General features: G+C 39.5%; 2 protein-coding genes and 1 long non-coding RNA gene across 4 annotated transcripts; 2 read left to right on the top strand and 1 right to left on the bottom strand.

Moving 5' to 3' along the window:
* Nucleotides 1-980: 980 nt before the first annotated feature.
* LOC113675387 (ADP-ribosyl cyclase/cyclic ADP-ribose hydrolase) lies at nt 981-8,605 on the top strand. Its single transcript, XM_089208902.1, has 9 exons — nt 981-1,136; nt 1,300-1,985; nt 3,008-3,096; nt 3,819-3,939; nt 4,754-4,842; nt 5,147-5,239; nt 6,031-6,117; nt 7,218-7,316; nt 8,159-8,605. The coding sequence occupies exons 2-9, from the start codon at nt 1,710-1,712 to the stop codon at nt 8,298-8,300; spliced, it is 996 nt and encodes a 331-aa protein (XP_089065028.1). The 5' UTR covers nt 981-1,136; nt 1,300-1,709; the 3' UTR covers nt 8,301-8,605.
* Nucleotides 8,606-10,355: 1,750 nt separating this feature from the next.
* On the bottom strand, nt 10,356-17,499 carry LOC149044355 (excitatory amino acid transporter 1-like). Of its 2 annotated transcripts, XM_089208900.1 has the most exons (7): nt 16,871-17,455; nt 15,128-15,170; nt 14,317-14,609; nt 13,478-13,711; nt 12,305-12,499; nt 11,144-11,266; nt 10,356-10,830 (listed from the first exon to the last, which is right to left on the bottom strand). In XM_089208900.1, the coding sequence occupies exons 1-7, from the start codon at nt 17,326-17,328 to the stop codon at nt 10,689-10,691; spliced, it is 1,488 nt and encodes a 495-aa protein (XP_089065026.1). In that variant the 5' UTR covers nt 17,329-17,455; the 3' UTR covers nt 10,356-10,688. The 2 variants fall into 2 exon arrangements, with proteins under 2 accessions (XP_089065026.1, XP_089065027.1); XM_089208901.1 differs by lacking the exon at nt 13,478-13,711 and having other exon boundaries at nt 16,871-17,499.
* Nucleotides 17,500-19,474: 1,975 nt separating this feature from the next.
* Nucleotides 19,475-20,901, top strand: LOC149044354 (uncharacterized). The gene is made up of 2 exons (XR_016187479.1): nt 19,475-19,841; nt 20,127-20,901. It is a non-coding gene; the product is annotated as an uncharacterized LOC149044354 (long non-coding RNA).

Genomic DNA, 20,901 nt, shown 5'->3' with positions numbered 1-20,901 from the left:
ATGCGTCCAGAGGAGTTCAGGGTAATTTAGAGACAAGTGTCTACCGTAAACCTACCCACACCGACAAATACCTCGCTTTCGATTCTCAGCCTATTTGCCATAAAAAGTCTGTAGCCAAAACTTTACTTAGGAGGGCTGACTATCTACCATCTTCACTCGATTCGAAGGCTGAGAAGAGGAAATGTGTTTCTAATGTCCTAAAGGCAAATGGCTATACAAAAACCTTTCTCTGTAACTGCCAAAAACCAGTTACAACTTGTAACGCTCTTGATGAAAGGGAACCAGCGACTGGTTTTGCTGTTATTCCTTACATTCAGAGTGTTACGGAACCCATCAAGAGAATTTTGAATAGCCACAACGTTAAAGTTGCTCAAAAACCTTTTCAGACTTTGGGGCATATTTTCGCCAAACCTAAGGATCCTGTCACGAAAGGACAACGAACCGACGCCATTTAGTCTATTCCTTGCAATGACTGTGACAACGAATCCATCGGACAGACCAAACGCCAATCGCTCTGACGAAGGGCTAACGCTCGAAACGTCAGCTTTTTTACTCTTTACGGTGGCTAATTTACGTTTTCAACCCAGTTGTTAACACTAAATTACCTGCTATACTCTCCCACCGACGCAGCACCACAGTTTCTTTAGAAATCTACCCCTTTAGACCAAACGTCAGTTTGGTACGCGTTTGAAAGAGCACCAAAAAGCGGTTTTCCTTTGCAAAAATTCAGCTTTATCGGAGCACACATGCCTAACTAACCATACAATTGGGTGGGATAACTCTAAAATTATCACCACTAATCGGCGTTACCACCAGCGCCTTTGTTTGGAGGCTTGGCATATTAACTCCGCCCACACACTCCTTTAAATCGTAACGATGGCGGTTTGCTCCCTGACGCCTATTTACACCTTGCCAGAAAAAAGGCCGCTAATTAGTGATCATATAAAAAAGGACCTCTTGTTGCAGCGTTTAGATCACTCCTGATGAAGGCACTAGACGGGAGTGTCAAAACGTTGGGTCTATGAATTGTAACTTCTTCGGTTACATTCATTAAATCTGTAAACCAGAGTAGCATCAAACCAAGTATGATTGCCCACCTGGCTGCCGTGTGAACTTTAATATATTTTAAATGGACGGTTAGTTTGCATTCTGTCTATTTTAAAGGAGGGTTCAATGAGACTCAAATCAATTATGACCATGCCTGCATTCTAAGATGCTAGTAATTTTTTTAATTAATATGTAGCTTCCTTAATTAATTTAAATATGTGACTTTAATTTATCCTCGTTCACAAATTTCAGGATCATTCAAGGATGACGTTTGGTCTGTTTTTTTAATCTATCTAGTATTTTGATATAATTTTTTTAAAAAATAAGGGGCTACGTGGATATTAAGACAATACAAGAGACGGGACATATCTTTGGGATATCGTTTCATCGAAATTTCACAATTAAGGGACTCTTGTGATCTCAATTCACGGTTAACAATTTCGTAATAACGACTAAAGCCAAAACAACGCATTGCAGAAGGACACAGTTCAAATTACGTTATATGCCCCACGCCTCCTCAACTCAAGCAGGAATTCGTAAAGCATGAAACAAGAGGCGTGACGTTTGGATCTATAAATAAAAGTATTTCCTGTTTGTCTCTATGAAACCCATTTAGCATGAAATCGCAAGTGCAGTGAGAGTACAGACGGTCAGACATTAGAATGGCCATGAAAATTGTTTTATGGATGCTAGTGATTTTAGTTTCCTTACATTCAATATCATCGCATGGCTCGGCGAGATATTTAAAGGAAATTGTCCTCGGTAGATGCTGGGACTTTCAACGGCAAAAGACGTCCGAGGTCACCCCCAAGAACTGTTCGAAATTATGGGAAACATTTCACAATGCATTCGCCTTCAAGGACCCGTGTGCAACGAATTTCTCTGATTATGAACCTTTCTTTGATGAAGTTGGAATGGACATTGTCAAAAGGGATAAGGTAAGATGGAAAAGAGACACGCTCCCAAACCGCAATTACGAAAATCTGACTGCTGACTTAATTTTATCACTAACTAACTTCATTCGATTCAGTTGGATGATTCGGACAAGTTGTCGCACAGTGTTACTGTTTACGTAAATTAATCAGGAACATTGATGGAGAACTTAACAACTTAAAACTTGAATTCACGCTAACAATCCGCCAGTATAGTGAATTTGTGTAAGAGAACAGGCAAAGATAGTTTGTATTCTCAAGTCGAAAACAGTGGGAGACCTTTTTCCTGGATCGAGGGAAAAAGCAACTCGTAACTACATTAGCAGCTTTTTTTTTTTAGTTACCATGTCTACCTATTTATCTCTCAAATATTTCGATTCGACATCGACAGGTGATCGTTTGACGCGATGAATATTTTAATTCAGAACTGAGTTTCATTTTTCCGCATTCAAAGCGTGGCCGTTAATGCAACGTAACTGAAAGCTCCAAGTGACATACGTGCCGCTAGTGGACTGCGTGACATTATATGCTAATTAGTAAATAACTGAAACCTTGCACGCTCCTATGGTGTTTATCGCATATAAGTAAATTAACTTTTAGCCCAATAAATTGGCAATTGGTGTTGGCTACAGCAGCATATACATCTTTTATGAAATTACTAGTTATTTTGTGCATAATGCGATGGTTCTTCTTTTCTTTTCTTTCTTGGTGCGTCAACAAGGATATTTCGCACGCGCTAAACACCAAGGCTGCAATATTCGATGGCCTCTGAGTTTGTTTACAAGTAGATACGCAGCACAAAAGTCGGTAAGATAGAATGGTTCCCTACAGTTTAATGAAAGGCAAAGACTGAATGAAAATTAGAAGTAACTGTCAAGCATCGACATACTTTTACTTCCTTCACTTTAGAGTGTAAACAATGATAATAAAATCATTAACTCTATCAGTAAAGGAATAAACAGTAACTTCAAATAAGGTGATAAGGAACATTCGCCCTAATTTGTCTTCCACCGATGTTTTCGTATTAGAGTCTCTTTTGGTCAGGAACCTACAAAGAAGCTCACGAATACTCGGACTTTAACTCCAGGCTGACTACATTAGAAGATACAATGGCAGGGTAAGTAAGCTCAGATGTTAGTGTATTTACCGTCAGAGTCTCTTAAGCCCCACATTACAAATTCTTTTCCTTTTCATGTTACGTCCATTTTTGTCTCTCCCCTTCCCCCGTCCCAACCTCTCCAGAAAGAAGCTTCCGTAGAGATTTCCTGGTACCCAATCATACTCAAACAACTACGCACAAGCAGAATACAATTTTTCATTTTGGCGGTATTAAACATGCGCAGTCATTATTTGCTTAATAAGCAGTTTTTGTTGGTCCCTTGGCAGGGTTTTAGCCAATAAAAAAGGAGGAAAATATGTGGAATAATGACTTTCTGCTACATGTACTAAATTACTATAACAGGGAGAAAGAAAATTATGTGTGTTGAGTGAGGTGAAATTGTTTTAGTTTTGCGATAAGTAAAATAAGTAATGGTTTACATTAAAAACTTAATTGTTTAATTAGTTCTCATCTAACACCTCTGGACAGCGTCTGTAATCTAAATAGGTTAAAGAGTGATTTGCTTTTTCATGGCATGACAAACTTCCATACTCAGAATTAAAGAAATGATTATGAAAATATAAATCCGTTGCACTCGTCATTAACTATTCCGTATTTAGAGAGATAGGAGAAAATATTTTCGCTCCTTCAAAACATATGACAGAAGAGTCATCGTTTAAGTCTCTTGTTGGCTTAGAATCAATAAACATTGATTTGAAACCTTTTTGTTTTGCAAACAGATGGATGATGAATGGCTTAACTTGGTGTGGTTCAAAAAATAAGTCATCTGATGGTATTAACTACGATTCCTGTCCAAATTGCAGTCACTTCAAAGCATTTTGGGGCTTAGCTTCAGGAAGAGTAAGCTTTGTTTGGTTGTTCGACATTTTTCGTATGAGCGCTGTATATATGTGAGATGACATAGATCGGCTAACTGGAAATTCCCGAATAACACATTTTAAAAGTTGGCTATTCGAGTTTGTTTATGTAGCCATTCGTGGTGATTTTGCTTTTGCGGCCGCCAGTTTATTAGGCCCACATTCACTCTTTACACCTTAACATCAGTTGGTTAATTCTCCATAATATTCACTATACGCTTCCTATGTTACATATAAGGAGAACTTGCGTGATAATCGAGAATTACATGACCTCGCGAAGTCCTTTCCTTTATTCTCATGACCTTAACGTTTATTCAGGGAGTGATACTGTTGGGAGAAATTAGATGCTCGTCACTCTCTGGGGTTAAAGGGTTAAGCTACCCCCTATTATTTTAAAAACTGGATCATTGGATAATGCAATTCAAGAGTTTTTATTGGCTTAGCCATCATGAGTTATGAACCATTATACCATGCTCTACAGATATGGTAAGTATACACGTGAATAAAATGAAGTTGACAAAATAAAGTTGACTATCTATCAACTCATATCCAGCGGGCGCTCGTGTGATAATTGTTAATTAGGCCTCATGTTACAGATAAGTTCGCGTGATCTAAAGGTATCTTAAGGCCCTTTAAAAAGGGGCTTTGAGCAAGAAGCTCACTGTTTTTTTGTGCGTTTTCGCTTCAAGTGTTCACTTTTAAAATAATCTCAGTCAGTCAGTACATCCAGCTACCATTGCTTTTATGCATCATGTAAATCCAAGCTGATATCCTCTTGTTATCATTCAATGTACTAGTTTGCAGAGAAAGCCAGTGGAATCTCTCATGTCTTGGTCAACGGATCGCGGTTAATTAACGGGACACCAGCTGCTTACTCAAGAACGAAGTAAACTGTTTCCTTATTAATGAAGGGTCTGACATTTCTTTCAAAAATTCTCTTTCATGCATGATATCATGAGACCGAAAAGTAAAAAAATATAGAAAATAAATATGAGGCGTCGCGGCGTAGCTCTCTCGGCCTCCGTTTGTTAGGATACGTCATTTTAAGATTAATCCTCAGTTTTCGACCCAAACGTGTCAGTTCCTTCCGTCCTCTCCCAAGATAAATGTTTTGATTTTCTTTAATCGTTAAATATTTAATTTCCTTTTAAATCGTTGTACAATGGTTCAATCCTTTTTTTCTGTTTCAGTTTCTTTGGAAGTATGGAGCTTCCAAACCTTAACAAAAGCAATGTCATTGAGCTGAAAATTTTAGTGGTCCATAATATCGGTGGTCCCGTTTTGTAAGTTGATTTTCAATTATCTACTTTCATTATCTGGTGTGCGCTTCATGACAGTTTTACCGAAACTTATTACTAAACTGGACTTTGTACAAAAAAGCTATTGTTAGGATTGTTTATAAAAGTTTTCACGGGCCTTCATCTAATGATAGATTCGCTTTTCCGTCTTTCAGTGTTATCCAAACTAACATGATGAGAAATCTCTCCCAAGTGGCTTCCCCCCTACGGTGAATCTTTCCCTTAGATTTCACGTAACCTAAGGGGTAGTGTCGTTTCAGCCCCCCTATTTAATTTCCCAGTGATAATCAAAGATGTAACCGATCCAGTGTTATTAGGGAGTTTGGGCGGGAGATGGGAACTAAGGACAGATCTAGGAAATTTTGACTGAGGGGGAAAATCCAAACGTTATTTCAGAAGACAAAAAGGGCTTTTTCTCCATATTTGTTCTACTCTAATACCTAAATAAACTTAGTAACTTTCAGGACATGTAATCTTTTTAAGTATTTCAAGCTAAGAAAAATTTGTAAGAATTTCGATGTCAGTCCCCCGAAACCTCAGCCTTTCCACTGGATCTGCCCCTGGGTATTTTGTCTGGTTCTAGTGCAGCCTCCTCGTAGCATTTTTAGCATAGACAAAGACATTCCAGTCATTCTATTCGTGAATCAGCTCTTTGATTTTTCTTTTTGTTTTAATATGTGAAATTGAACTGTTAGCCAGACATGATTTAACAATGAGCTTTTTACAAAAATTATTAATTAGGATAGATAATATCTTTTATCTGACAAATAACACAGGGAGGTTTGTGGCAATGGCTCGATCAAAGAGATGGAGGAGGATGCTAACAAAAGAGGCATAAAAACGACTTGCCTCGATGACCCGGCGTAAGTATACCCTCCTAAATGGAACAGAGTAAAACGGGTGTGGTTCTAAAGGGGCATGACCTAATTCTCAGTTTTTGTCTAATTCCCAGTCGAATTCTCATGAGATAGCGATACCGATTCTATGAAACCCAGCACTCATTGCGACTTTTCAGGCTCCAGTGGAGAAGAGCTTTATAAAAATTTCAAAGGGATGGCAAGACTCCTACATTTCATCATGATTAGATTAAGCAGTAAATTATTACGGTCGCTACATAACAGATGACCCGGAGTAAGTATAACTTTAAAATGGAGTGAAATGGGTGTGGTCCTCAAAGGGGGGAAGGTATACCTCTCATTTTAGGCCATTGTCTTTCTAATTCCAAGTATCCTTCTTACATGATAGCACTTCCAAGTCCATGAAAACCGGTGCTCCTCAAAAGAAGAGCTTTATAAAATTTCAAAGCCGTAACAAAGCTACATCTCCAGAATTTATGACCGATAACAGAGTTTTTGTAGCAAAAGACAACTGAATTACTGCGTTTTTATCTATTTGTATGGTTGGGGCCAAGAGAGGATTCTCTCCTGTTGAGGCACAACAAGCGAATAATTATAATAGGACTACTTCAATAGATCAAAATTGGGCTTAAAAACCGGTTTTTTTTTAAAGTTCTTGTAACATTGTTCTAACTCCTTTGTTTGTCGTGGTATTACCATCAAAAGGAACCTTAAGCGGTCCAGATAGCAACGCCGAGGAAGACGTGGGCTTAAAAAAATGATCTATATTGTTAGTTAGAATTGCAAAAATAGCTAGACATGTTTGCCGCCTCTTTCAGCGCCACGCCTTAACCTCAGCATAACGTATTTGGGCAGCGTTGAGCTCCAAATCCAAACTTAAATAATTTGCCGTTGGGGTTTCCCTTTCCACACCGTGCAAGCTCCGATGATTTCACGTTGTTGTTTTGCAGAGGACGGTTTGCTTAAGTTCGTTATATGGTGACCATTAATGACGCAAATGTAATTAATTCTCTTACATCGTATGCCTCCTAAGGAAGGAGCATTGTGAATAACTTTAGAGGAATGCGCAATTTTCATGGTTAACGTTTTCATGTTTCGTCTTTAAGGCAAATTCAACATCTGCTGTGCGCTGATTTCCCAGAATCTCGCGTGTGCCGGTTCCTTCGTAGTGCAACAAGGAGTGTAACAAAGGCCGTGAGTTGTGGGTGAGTTGACTTCATCTGTTTCCATTATTTTCAGTGAGAACATCGACAATCAAACCTTAGAGCAGTGGTAAACGACGCCATCCCATTCCATTTATTAAGACAGGTTTCGTTCCTCTTACTTAAGGTGTTTTCTTTCATTTTCTAGTTTCCTCGTCCTTTTTCTCATCACCAAGAATAGCAGCATATGATACAAATAGCTCTAAAACAAACAAGCAAACTAACAAATGAGGACACGCTGCCCTTGAAAACTTTTTCTCTAATAAAGGGAGAGAAAATATAGCGTTGATCTTAGGAAAAAAAATTATCGAGGAATTTGCGAAACATCAACCAAAAAAAAAGTTTAAGAGTCAGTTCCCCCCTTCCCCTCTACCCTTTTCCCCCTCCCCCCTTCCATTTCTCCCTTTCCCCTCTTCCCCTTTCCCCCTTTCCTTCCCCCTCCCTATTCCTCCTTCCCCTCCTCCTTTTTCCTCCTCCCCCCTTCCATTTCTCCCTTTCCCCCTTTCCTTCCCCCTCCCTATTCCCCCTTCCCCTCCTCCTTTTTCCTCCTCCCCCCTTCCATTTCTCCCTTTCCCCCTTTCCTTCCCCCTCCCTATTCCTCCTTCCCCTCCTCCTTTTTCCTACTCCCCCTTCCATTTTTCCCTTTCCCCTCTTCCCTTTTCCTCCTTTACCCTTTCCCTTCCCCTTCCCCCTTACTCCTCCCCCCTTCCCTTCCCTCCTAATACCCTCCACAACGCCTCGAGTTGGGGCAATCCATCCATATCCTGTCCATCCTATTTTATAACCTACCGATATAATTGTAAGGAACTACTAAATTTATTTTATCATCCTCTTGACTGCTTTAGATCTTGGAAGCTGGTAGCTATTCTGATGATATCGATTACTGGAGCTGTTCTTCTGGTTGCACTAATTGGAGTAATTTATGTCTGCAGTAAAAAGAAAAAAAACCCCTTTTCATTTAAATACAGACAACATATACAGGAATAAACTGTAAAACATCTAAAGGTCTTCCTTTGAAACTCAGCAAACGCTGAACATTTTGATTTGAATCTGACAGGTCAGTTGTGTAGTAAACTATCAACGTCAAGTTCAAAATGCGCAAACAATCCCCAAACTACCAAAATTATCACCGTTGTCATTTGCGGTTAAGTTTCCCGACACCAAGAATTTACCTTGAAACACATATCACTTAAAAAAATATTTGGTGTCCACAGCTGTCTGAGTCTCACAGTACTTTTTGATTTGATTGTAATTCCTATGGAAATTGACGAAATATACTTGTGCTTAAAAAGTTGATGTGGAGCTTTGAGTCTTATGCATGATTATAAAAAAAAAGTTACACCAATCACCTTTCTTTTCGAGAGAGTTGCACGAACTTCATCCCATGGTGTATATTTTGCTGCTTGTTCACGCTTAAATCTTTTTCAATATTCGGCCAAATTTCAAACAAAAAGGGTCCAAGTGGAGGTGGCTACTTTATCTCTCATTTCGTTCCGATTGACCTCTCCTACATTTGCAATGATGTTTACTTGGACAATCGGCATAGGTCAAAGGGCAAGATTTATGTATCGGACTAACTCATTTTCGCCGTTATTGGCTGGCTCGTGCCATTAGTTATTTCATTTGCGTCGCTAATGTCAAAGAAGTATTGTGTTATGTTTCTTATAAATAAGATGATCCCACGTACTGTTTGTATTTTGTGTAATTCAGTGGAGGGTTAAACGAGTCTCAAGGCTCATTATGACTTAAGCCTGCATTTTATGGAGCAAGTCCTTTTCCAGTGGAAAGGTTGCCCTCTCAATTTGATATGTGATCCACTCCTCCTTCACAAATGCCAGGGTCGTTTAAGAGTGTCTTTTGATCTATTATAAGTCTATCAATATTTAGCCAACATCTGTTGACTGCTTACATGAATAGTGTAAAGCTAATGACTGTAAAAAATCAAGTTACGAAAAAAAGAGGCTGGAATCCAAACTTCGTAGAAAATATGTATAAACTTGTTAAATGAACCACAATATTTGGCTATAAAAATGAAACCTCCGAATATTCGTAAAATTCCAAACAAAGGGGTAACAAATTTACGCGATCGAAAGCTCAAAAACAACTAAAACTCGGCGAAAACAAACAAAAGGTACGCGAAAATTGTTCACGTCAGTTTCCAATGTCAAGGTTAGAGTTTTTGGACGTGATTGGTTTTCAGTGTCTTTGATTAAATCTTTTTTTAGTCAATTCATTTGGGTGGCATAAGAGAGACGCAGTGTTTTCGTGAACACGTAGAGTTTGTGGAGGCTAAGTGAATCTCACGTTTATTTCAGTTCACCCGCCAACCGTGACAAGCCATAAAAGATATTTCGGAAGGAAATGTTTCGGGCGTGAATAAATATCGGTTCAGAGTGTCAATACACTTCGGGCCTTGTCTTAAAAACTAGAGTAGGGACGATTTCTATTTTAACTATCTTTTTTCTTAATCTTTTGACAACTACTCACCGAAATGGAGGTGACTTATGGTGGATATTTATACCGAGCTGCGAAGCGGTAAGGTGAATAGTTGTTTCTGAGTATATACTAAAACAATGAGATAATATATATATATATATATATATATATATATATATATATATATATATATATATATATAGCAAAAGGGTGATTTTAACTCATTTCAAGTTCCGGCATCGATTACAATATTTTTTTACAAATTGCAATATATTCCTGCGCGCGTTGCTCGGTGAATAGCGAATCAGAGCGCGCCTTCAACGTTAGGCACTGTTTTAGTATACACATAATTAAACGATCTTATTGTTTAAGTGCGTCTAGAGATTGCGCCAGGCAGTCTGTCGATCATCTCTCATCATGCGATGAATGGATTCTGAATCTGTCGGGTTAATTGCAGTCTTGAATCATGGACTTATTTTGTTTGATTCGCTGGTTTGCTTAAGACAATTACCTGGTTATACTTGTGCTGAGTGTTTTATGGTGCCCGGTTGGTTATACTACGGCCTTGCGAGGGCAATAACTGATAGACTGTTACTGGACAACAGGTGAGCTGATCGAGTTTTATTGCGAGGAGTGAACGACTTAATGGCTTTTATTACATATTCCATTGTTTGTTTTTTGCCGTCATTGTAGTATTCAGTCAAATTGACTTTTTCCTCATAGAAGTGGGCAGATCCATGCCCAGACGAGACCTGCCACATGTTGGTTTACCCTGTGGATTCTGGTTGTCGCTCTGAATCGTGAGATGTGTCTTTCCCAAGGTCCTCTTTGTCATTGTCTCCTTTCAGATTCTTGATCAACTCCTCTGAGGACCTCTCAAAGCTGGTCATTCCTGGTGAGTAGTTCTGATCTGGGTCTTTTTTAACAAAGCGACGTCCTTCAGACTGTACATCTATCTCCCTGTCCACCTTCTTCCATGCCTGCTTGGTCAGCGTTCTTCAGTTCATCACGTGACAGGTGTCCAACTATACCAGCGCCGATTGCATCCCCAAGAACATTTACAACAGTACGGATTCGATCCCTTGAAAAGCAAACAATGAAGATCAAGAAATGAAACTCCGTTTGAAGCGAAATAGATGAATGAATAAATGAAATTATGAATGTATGAAAGAATGAACAGATGGAAGAATTATCGAATAAATAAATGAATGAAGGAATGAAAGATTGAAGAGACAAGACGGGAGCGCTTTCAGGACCCTTCATATAAATATATACTGGATAAGTTAAAAATATGGAGCCCCTTAAACATTGAGGACGAACAAGAATTATGCGTAGAGTAAAATGAAACTCATAGTTTAAAATACTCTAATAAACGCTGATATCTCTGGTCTTACATGAACCAGTCCACTGCCCAAAGAAGAGCAACGTCACTGGTGGGGAGATTAGCAGACTGTAACACAATCAGCATGGTAACCAGGCCTGCAGACGGATTTGCCGCCCCAGTCATAGATGTCAATCTAAATGATGAAAAAAAATGACAGAAACATAACTTACCAGCGCCCTTTTGCCTATTCGAAGCATTGATTAATCAAACAGAGACGCAACGCGAAACAGATGAATTAAAAATAAGAAAAAGGTGAACGGAACGAGACTGGATAGAGATGCTCTCCTCTTTTTATTCTTCCATTTTTCCCACTCATACCATGACGTTTTTTCAAATAAATTTTAAAATGCCTGGAAGAGGCTTACCGAATGAAACAAAGGAGAACAGATCCCACTGACACACTCATTAGCAGTTAAGATTGATGTAGGGTAGTAGCCAACATCAGCGTGGCATGGCCGGCTTTACGGGCCCTCTATTAAAGTAAAGGCGCTGGAGCGGCGAAAACGAACGCAGAGCTCCTCTATTTAGTTCCGCTCAGCTGCTGAGTACTTCAAAGAGCGAACAAAATTGCCAGGCACGCGACCAAAGAGGGAAATAAGGTAATCAGTTCTGATTTTTGAAAATTTAAGCCATCACTTAACATACGGAATCTTTACTTTCAAATTTATAGCCGTGAACCAGCATGATGATTTACCAACTTACTAGCGACATAATCTGTTCTTTGCAGACGACTACCATTTGGAAATCCACCTTAAATTGTTTTGCAAATGGATTTTGAATTTTCAATATTTCATCCACAGTACTTCTTTATCAGTTCTGATGATTAGCAGTAAGGATCCAGTCAGTATTTATCGCCGGGATTTGGGGGGTTGCAGGATTTTGGGGGATCACATGGTTTTCATGACACAACCGTGACGGAGCGTTTCACGGCTATCGCTCTGACGAAGGCCTAACGTTCGAAACGTCAGCTTTGAAACTCTTCACGGTGGCCAATTTACATTATCAACTCATTTAATATCACTAAATTACCCTGCTATTCTTGAGTCCACTTTGGTTACACAAGAGTTTCTTAAATCAAGTTTTTTATGCAGAGCGTTTTTTACAGGCACCCAATACACATTTTGGTGAGAGAAGATATGTTTCTTTAGCCTCAGAGAGGCAATGTACTTACATGATAATAATAACTTGTCCTGCCCCAAGGCTGATTCCGTGAAGCTGCGCGATGCAGAGAACACAAACGCCTTCGTACAACACGGTTCCGTCCATATTAACTGTGGCACCCAACGGTAGAACGAAGCGACTGATACGTTTGTCTACGTGATTGTTCTGCTCCACACATCTCATGGTCGTTGGCAAAGTGGCAGCGCTGAATTAAAGACGTGATAGTTGGAAGTTTTTAAGAAAAGAAATAGGAAACGCCTCTTCTCGCGCACATACAGTAATCTGTAATTTTGTTTGGAATACTGGCTTCAATTCACCTTCAGTAATACTTAGTCTGCCTTCATTCATGTACCTTAATGGAATCTGTTTATAAAAATAGACTTTCTCAGAAAAGAAACCTCTTTTACTGGTGTTGCTATTTTTCTCACCAGTATAAAAGGCAGCATGACTACGCTTGAACAAAACCGAATCGCTTTTCCCGCCTTTCAGGGGTGGGAAAATGATGATGGACTTTATGATAATGGGCTTTATACAATTAGACGTTCTAAAAATATTGTCTACAGACGATTTATACTGGGGATGAGGATAGTTAACATGCCTATTTTCCTAAAACCGAGATTTAAGACTGCACAAGCTGTGCTCCCTTAACGACAGAAGTTCAACGTCGGCAACTCTGATTCCAGGGTCTTTCCAATCAAAGTGATACCGACGACCTCGCAAACAAGATTTCTCGAAGTTCCGCCTTTCGGAAGCTGTAGAACTGCCCATCAAACCCGACTCAACAATACATGGGCAAGTGGTAACAGAAGGAATCATTTCAATCAGCTAAAGGATTTCTGGGACGCCGCTTACAACAAACACGTATGACAATCTTGGAGTCGCTGGAATGGAAACGCACCCTATGTAATCGACCGACGCACAAGGGATTTACAACTTGACCCTTAACACCCTGACATCAATATGCATATTCTCCATACTGTTTTATATACATTTCCTATGGTGCGTGTAAGAAGAATCTGTTTGAAAATCAAACACTTCTTCAGTCTGTGATCATCTGCTTTATTCTCCTGACCTTAATGTTTGATTCAGGGGTGATCTTGTAAGAAGAAATTAGATGTTCGTCATGCATGAATCGAAGGGTTAAGAGCCCTCCAAAAAACACAGAAATAATTATGACACCGACCTGGAATCTGTACCGTACGCTGTTAATATGGCATCCAACATATTTTTGATGTAAATAATCGGGTTTTTCCTCGTGAAGATCAAATAAACCAGCGGCAAAATAATAAAGCCGTGGCAGAGAAGACCAGCTATGGCGGTACCCATAATATACCCCAGCATTTTCAATGCATAATGACTATCATGCATGCCGACATAGTTAGCAATTATCAAACTACAGGTTCCAATCGGAGAGAGCCTGGTGAAAAAAAGGTGACGATTAGCGTTGAAATCAAACAGCTTAAAAAAGGTGATGTTCGACTTTCCTGTTTGTTTTGGTCAAAATCCGTCAAAAATTTCCAACCACCACGGATACCACTCATCACTTTCCTCAGCGAAATTCTGATGATGCTCATCATCCTTTGATTTACTGTTGTGGCTTTATGATTTTCAAGTTCTCGTGCAGTAATAAAAAATACAATTTTTTGGCCAGCCAATTTCCACTAGAATTTGACAAGCTTATTTATTTAATTCAATCAGAAAAAGGAACATCTTATCTTAGTTTTAAGAAGTGTCAGGCCAAACTTAGTAGCATCTTTTGTACTCCTCGGAATTTGAATTCTTTCCTGTCGTGTTTATCACTTCCTCGGTAACATGATGGACAAAACGCGAAGCGGCCATTTTGATAATCAGCAAACAATTATATTAAGATCTAAAATCCCGATACCGGCTTTTGAACAATTCTTGCTGGCATGTCCTTCCTCTCCTCTTTCCCAGGCCTTTAGCGATCTACAACCTAGCATAGTCTTCTTTATTTTCATTCATTGCGACTCATTACTTTAGTCATTGCGATGAATATCTTACCACATGACTAATGATACCATTTTCATGATGATTTCGTTCAGCGACTCAATGAAGGCTTTCATGGGCAATCCACGTTTTCCAACGCGCCCCAACACGATACCAAACACAATGGAAAACACAACCAACCCAAGGACGTTCATATTTCGGGAAGCAATTTCGAGTCCCGCGGGAACCATCGATGATCCCGGAGCTAGTTCCTCTTCCTTCAGAACTGTGTAATTGTGAGTCCCGTTCCTAATTGTCTCATTGTATTCTTTAACAACGGGGTCGACAGTCTTGTATTTGGTACGTTTCTGACAGTAAAGATTAACCACGAAAAAAAAAAAAAATTCAAACACACAAGTCCTGGGGGGTGGAACTCGCCATGTTCATTAGACTTTACAAGGGTACCCTGCCAAATGGGTAAACTTTTTCATGTCAAAGATGTACGAAAGGAATGGGATTTCCTGAGTGAAGGTATAGAATAGCTTTTAACAGTCTATAAGAAGGGGTTACACAAGAAATAAAGTGAGTAAAAGCTGCTCCGTTCAGAACTGAACAAAAAAACCCAGAAACGTTTTAAGCAGCCTCCCTCTCTGGTAAGCCCCACTCTCTAATATGAGCCCCCCCCCCCCGCCATGTTTGGCTTCAATTTTCTAAATGATCCCCCTCTTCTTCCACCACCTCGAGAACAAAGACTATCTCGTTTTAAATTGGAGACACTGCGGAATTCAAACTGAAAAAAAAAAACGATTTTCGGTAGCTTTCCTTTATTTGCCAGCAAATCTATGGAATGTTCCAGCGGTTGAGGACTAATTTAGAAACCACTAACCTGTATGAAAGTTGCCTCAACAAGGTTCACTGGAAAGCAGCTCCTGTAATGCAATAATTGGGAATCAAAAAAAAAAATGAAGAGACAAAAGGCTCCTAGTCCAAGTTTTAAGATACTTTAGTTTCTTTAAAGTTTATTATCGATAGCCTATCTGGCGGAAGTCTGTTGTCCGAGGCGCCTGTATGAAGGCTGACCTCGATTTGAAGGTAGCCTTAATAATATTACGATGGTTTTCCGCGGGGAAATCAGTGTTGTCAAGGTGATTTCCACAAACAAGAGAATCGTTTTCTTTAGGCGAGAATGCTGGTGCGGCCGTCAAAAGTACACTTGGTGGAATGGAACGCCTTGATCTCCCCTCTCCGCTCCCTGATTTCTTCCTTTCAAAATACGAAAGTATGCGAACAGTGAAGCTATCTAGTCCAGTGGCTTTATGAGACGGAATATTCTTAAGGTCATTGTTAATTATCTTCTCTTAATCTTTGGCCGAATGAAATAGCCAACTCTGGGTTTGGGTAAATTTGCTAATATATATCCCCTTGGTATCGAAAGAAAAAAGCTTTCTTAAAGACAAAAATTGCCTTCCTAAGATCACAACGATAAATTGCGAGTTATTTGCCCAGACAGTGTAAAGGTGTAGGCCGTTGGCTATTTAAAACGTAACCAAACAGGAATCTCAAGGTAAACTTGACACCCTTAGTACCAGTTGATGACGGGCGTGACAGATGAAGCTGATCCTCGCAAAAGACGAAAACTATGATACGAGAGAAAAAACTCGCGCCCAGTGAAATCAAGCCCCTTTTCTGACGCCGCCCTTATTACTGATATGGGAAAAGTGATTTAGTGATAAGATACATGGTCAGTAAGGCACTAACAATCATTGTACGCAAATATGAATTGAAATTGTTTGACTCCATCACAGTCCCTGCCGGTAGAATCCCCGGTGTTGTAACATCAGAATAATAAAAAATTGTAGACAGATAAGCTTTATTAAATTTTCTCAAGGGTCCTTGACCGAAAGATGTAACCTACATTCGTTCTCATTCGCCGTTTTACTAAGGGTTGTTTAAAAAGTTTATCATTTTATACTACAGTTACAATGAGTCGTGGAATTATGTATATTTTTTGTCATTGTTTCATGTTTCATGTTTCATGTTTCATGTTTCATGTTTGCATTTATATGTTGACCCAATTCTACAAACATTTTCATCTCCGTAAATATTCATGTGAGTTACAAACAATTTGACTTGACTTGACTTGAACAGACCTCATGTTATGACGCCCATCTTAAGTGGAATATTCTTGAAACAGATATAATATATTATGTTATGTTATTGTCGTCAACTGAATTTATGGCTGTCAACATAAGACAAAGTCATTTGCACTTCGTATCCCTCCAAAATGGTGGCTATTGTTTTTCAAGCCAAACGGTTGTGTTAGTGATCTACCCTTTCATGGAATCTTGATGCACTGTCACGGAAATCATCAACGGAATTGATTATCGACGGAACTGAGCGAAAGTAGTTTTAAAATGGAAACAAAAGTACTTCAGACCTTTCTAGTATAACCAAGTGAAAGGAATAATTTGCAATTCTGCGCCTAATTACTTAAAAATATTGCTCACAGTGACACACAGTATGCTTGGAATAACAAGGAATAACAGATTAATTTTGCACTGTCGCCATTTCCAACAGACTTGACAATTGTCATTAATATGACAAATATCAATTCATAATCAAAGCTCACCTCAAAAGATCGAGAAGCGAATCGAGACCACGATAAGGTCTCCAGAGAATTTCGTGGGTTCCACTAGGTTTGCTGCGTTCTCCCGGGCGTATAGAAAGGACCAAGACGATTCCAAGAAGCACAGCGATCAGAATAGTTCCCATGTAGTAAAGTACAGTTCGACGACCGATTCGTCCAATGGCTTTGGAGTCCAGCGTGGCCAAGGCGGTGATCAAACTTGTAACAATCAGCGGCAAGATCAGCAACTTCAGCATGTTCATGAAGAGCTCACCCGGAAATCTAATCAACATGATGGTAGTAGCTTTCTTTTCTGGGTCTTCGATTTCCATCACGCTCTTTCTTACCAAAGAACCGGTAGTGAAGCTGACGATTACTCCCGAAATAAGGAGGTGGAGAAGCAGGTTTCTGCGAATGAAGTGCAAGACTTTACCGCAGCAAGAACGCAAACACCTGCCCATGATTTATCAACTTTCCTTGCCGGCTTTCACTGTAATTGGAATTTATAAGATGAGTTCGCTATGATGTAAAACCCAAGCCGTGGAAACTACACCAGACGGGATAAAGTGTTTGTAAATAGCGTGATTGTTTGGCGTCTCGATCAGTCTCGCCTGGGTTTACAGGAGTTTTCTGTCAGCTGGGGGTGAGTTAAACAAAGCGTTTGAGGCGTCGGGTCAAGCGAGTGCAATGTTTACGTACTCGGAACTGGACGCCATCCAGGGAATGTGGAAAGCGCTTAGGACTCTTCTCAAATTCCCTTCTTACAATTTACAGTCTAATAAACAATTAATTTGGCGCAGTTGTTATGAAGACCGAGAGATTTCTTGCTTTTCGGTTTTGTCAAACTTTTGAACATGAAATATGCGTACCGTATTTTAAATTTTTCACAAGCATTCCAATCGTGTTCATTTCACTAAACAATTTTGTGTCAGGATGGAAAAGGGAAAATTGTACACGCTCAGGTTGCTCTGGGACCAAAGTGCTGCAATTTTGTTCAAATTTTTTTTCTTTTTTTTCGGCTTTCACAACATTTTTTTTCTCAACGTAGCCCGTAGCCAGTGGAGCCTTACTCGCTAGAGATAACTTCGGGCCATCATTTCATGGAAGTTTCTTAGTGAAGGGACTGTTCTCAATACACATCTAACAATTTAGCACCTTGTGGAAGCAAACACTGTAAATTGCGTCCACGCCTCAATAACGTAATAATGAATAGGGCATGGATTTGTTTACTACGGTCATCAATTGCAAAGACACTGGTCATGTATTGCTCCCACCTAAACGTGTCCCTAAACGTAAAATTGATTGGGATCTCAGAAATGGGAGCTATGATTTCACACTTCCCAGACTAAGGGCAGTCCCTCCTTATCAGCGAATTCCCTCGCGCAGCAAAAAAGAAAAAGAAAAAAGAAAAGACAGAGAGAAAGAGAGAAAAATCGGCCCAAAAAAACATTATAACAGCGAGTTTTGAGCTTTTTCAACAATGCACTGACGCAAGCAGTGCTAATGAGAAACAAGCGACCAATCACAACACGGTAGGTATTTTTTGTAATTGGCTGATCACAGGGTATCAGTGCAGTCCAGGCGGTGTGCGCACTCCGATTGCATTGTGGTAGCTCTATTTTCAATATGGCGGTGAAAGCAGTAGAATTCGGCAAACTTTGACTGAACATTCCGTAAAAGTTAGACCGTTCCTTTTCCCTTTCACCATAGGTAAATGTACTTTGATTTATTTTGAATGTGTAAAAGTAGTTTTTGTACGTATTTGTCGCGTATTCTATGGCTCTCAAAGACAAACGCAAGCACTGTTTTTTAGTATGTAATTTGAGACCGGTTTTCGAGAAGGTCAAATTTGATGTACGTCTTAATTTGGAGCCTTTCAAAGATTTGGATGGCCGCTTTGATCCTTCTTCAACCAAAGCCGGAAAGCAAGAGGCAGTTAATTAAAAGGTGTTGATAGGCTTGTGCGACTCCTGCCATTCGCTTGCGCTTTTAAATCTTCTGACCTGAAAGCTCAGCTGTTACTAGGATATCTTTTAATTACTTTCGTTTGCGAAGTGATGATAAGGATTAGTTTTAAGGTGTCATTTCCCCATTTCTTTTCTGTCATTTCTTTCGCGAATCCCGTATTTACTCCTTTAAGTGTATGACTTGAAAAATAGGTCGTGTATTAGAAGGTCGCTGTCACTGTAATACGTTTGCATGTCAAGAGTCGATTCCCCGTTAAATAACTCGTGAATTTGATATTATTCACACGGCATTTATATTGAAGCTGAAAGCTGTTGGTTGTTGTATGAACTTTATTCTTACAAGTCTGGTGCAAGTAGATACAAAAACGATGCCAGGTAAACTGATATGAATTCGACGGTTCAAATCTGCTCGACTACGATAGCAACAAAAGTAAATTCACAACGTTACCACGCGTGTAACTGCTGCCAAATGAATAGATTCTTGGGTAAGGCTGCAGTTTCGATTCTTTCTGAATCTCTTCAGTCGCCTCCTAACAATAAATTTGTCACGGACGAATAACAGGAGTTGCGCAGGACCGCAAACACTTTCGAAGGAGCGGCAACAGACAGTGAATCCCCATTATATTCCACGTTCATTCAGGCTATCTTGCTGCCACCAGAGATGTTCACTCGACCGCGACAGGATCGTAATGACTCGCTTTTTATTTTACGACCATGATGCAACGCAATCAGAGTGCGCACACCGGCTGAGTGCAGTCCAACTATTTGTCTACTTGAGGGCATGAGATGACTGCCTGAGAAAAACGAAGAACAGACACTGCCCTTTAGTTGGCACCTTTGTCAGAAGAGAATAATGCCCATTAATCGTCACGTTTTCAGAAGGATGTCTCGATGCCCATTGGGAATCGTACAGTTGTGTTTCTCTTTATTTTTGTGGCGATACCAGTATATCCTCGGGCCGAATTATCAGAATAAACTAGGTCCTGTTGAGCACCACTGGTTTGAAGGTAAGAGCCATCAGTTTGTTTGCGTGACGAATATTTTTAATCTGAGGGAGAATTTTGGACTATTTCTCAAGTTATTGATTGGAAGAACCCATCGATAAATCTTCATTTTCTTCGCTTTCCTCTCTGAAATCTCTGAAATCATGCCAGCAACTTAACTACCATACGCCATTTTCTTCAATCTTTTGAAATAATTCTAGTGGACAACACGTTACCGGCGTAATTCGTTAAAAATGTTATAGATAAAAAAAATGCACATCATACATTTGCTTCTTTTTGTCTTGTCAGGCACAAACCCAGTTCAGTGTACAGAGGATGTTGCAGATGACGTTCTGGTTTAGAGTAAGAAGATGAAACAAAATTGGGTTCCGCATGGTCACTTTTTGTGAAAAACTCAATTACGGAACATTTTACAAACACTTAGTTAACTTTAAATCAAACCGTTGACAAACTCATGTTAATGATAATCGTACATACATATAATCGTGCGGGCCAAAGGAACGACACGGTGTGCAAACTTTCTAGTGTATTTTTTCCTCTTGTTTATATAAATTTCTCGCCGGATAACGCCGGATAAACTTGGTTGACCACATAAACCGAAAAAAAATATGCAAATACATATTTTTTTTGTATAAATTAGCCACACTACACAGGAGTGAACAAATCAAGACAATGATGTCATATTAAGTCACTGGAAGCCAGTAGGTCGATGTAGCTAATGAACGTCTTGATAATTTCGTTTTCGGGAACTTTACTGAACAGGATCACATCTCTACAATCCTACGATCTTGTTGTCGACACTTTTACTATACTGGCGCAGAATTCAGTGTTTAAACCTCTTAAGTCATATTTTAAGCATAAATTGAGATAACGATGCCAATTCACATTCAGTTTATTATTAAAACCCTTCGAGCAATATGTGGAACATGTTTCGTTGGCGGTTAAAATGGAAAGCATCCAATATACTTCAGAGTCTTATTTAAAACTGGATATACTTAACTCCGGCCAGAACTTTCCAAAAAATATTTTTGGCTTGGTAAACGAATTATATTGCCATTACGAC

Source organism: Pocillopora damicornis, chromosome 6 (genome assembly GCF_964200805.1).
Source record: "Pocillopora damicornis chromosome 6, jaPocDami1.2, whole genome shotgun sequence".
Lineage (NCBI taxonomy): Eukaryota > Metazoa > Cnidaria > Anthozoa > Scleractinia > Pocilloporidae > Pocillopora > Pocillopora damicornis.
This window is presented reverse-complemented; position numbering and strand designations above follow the sequence as displayed.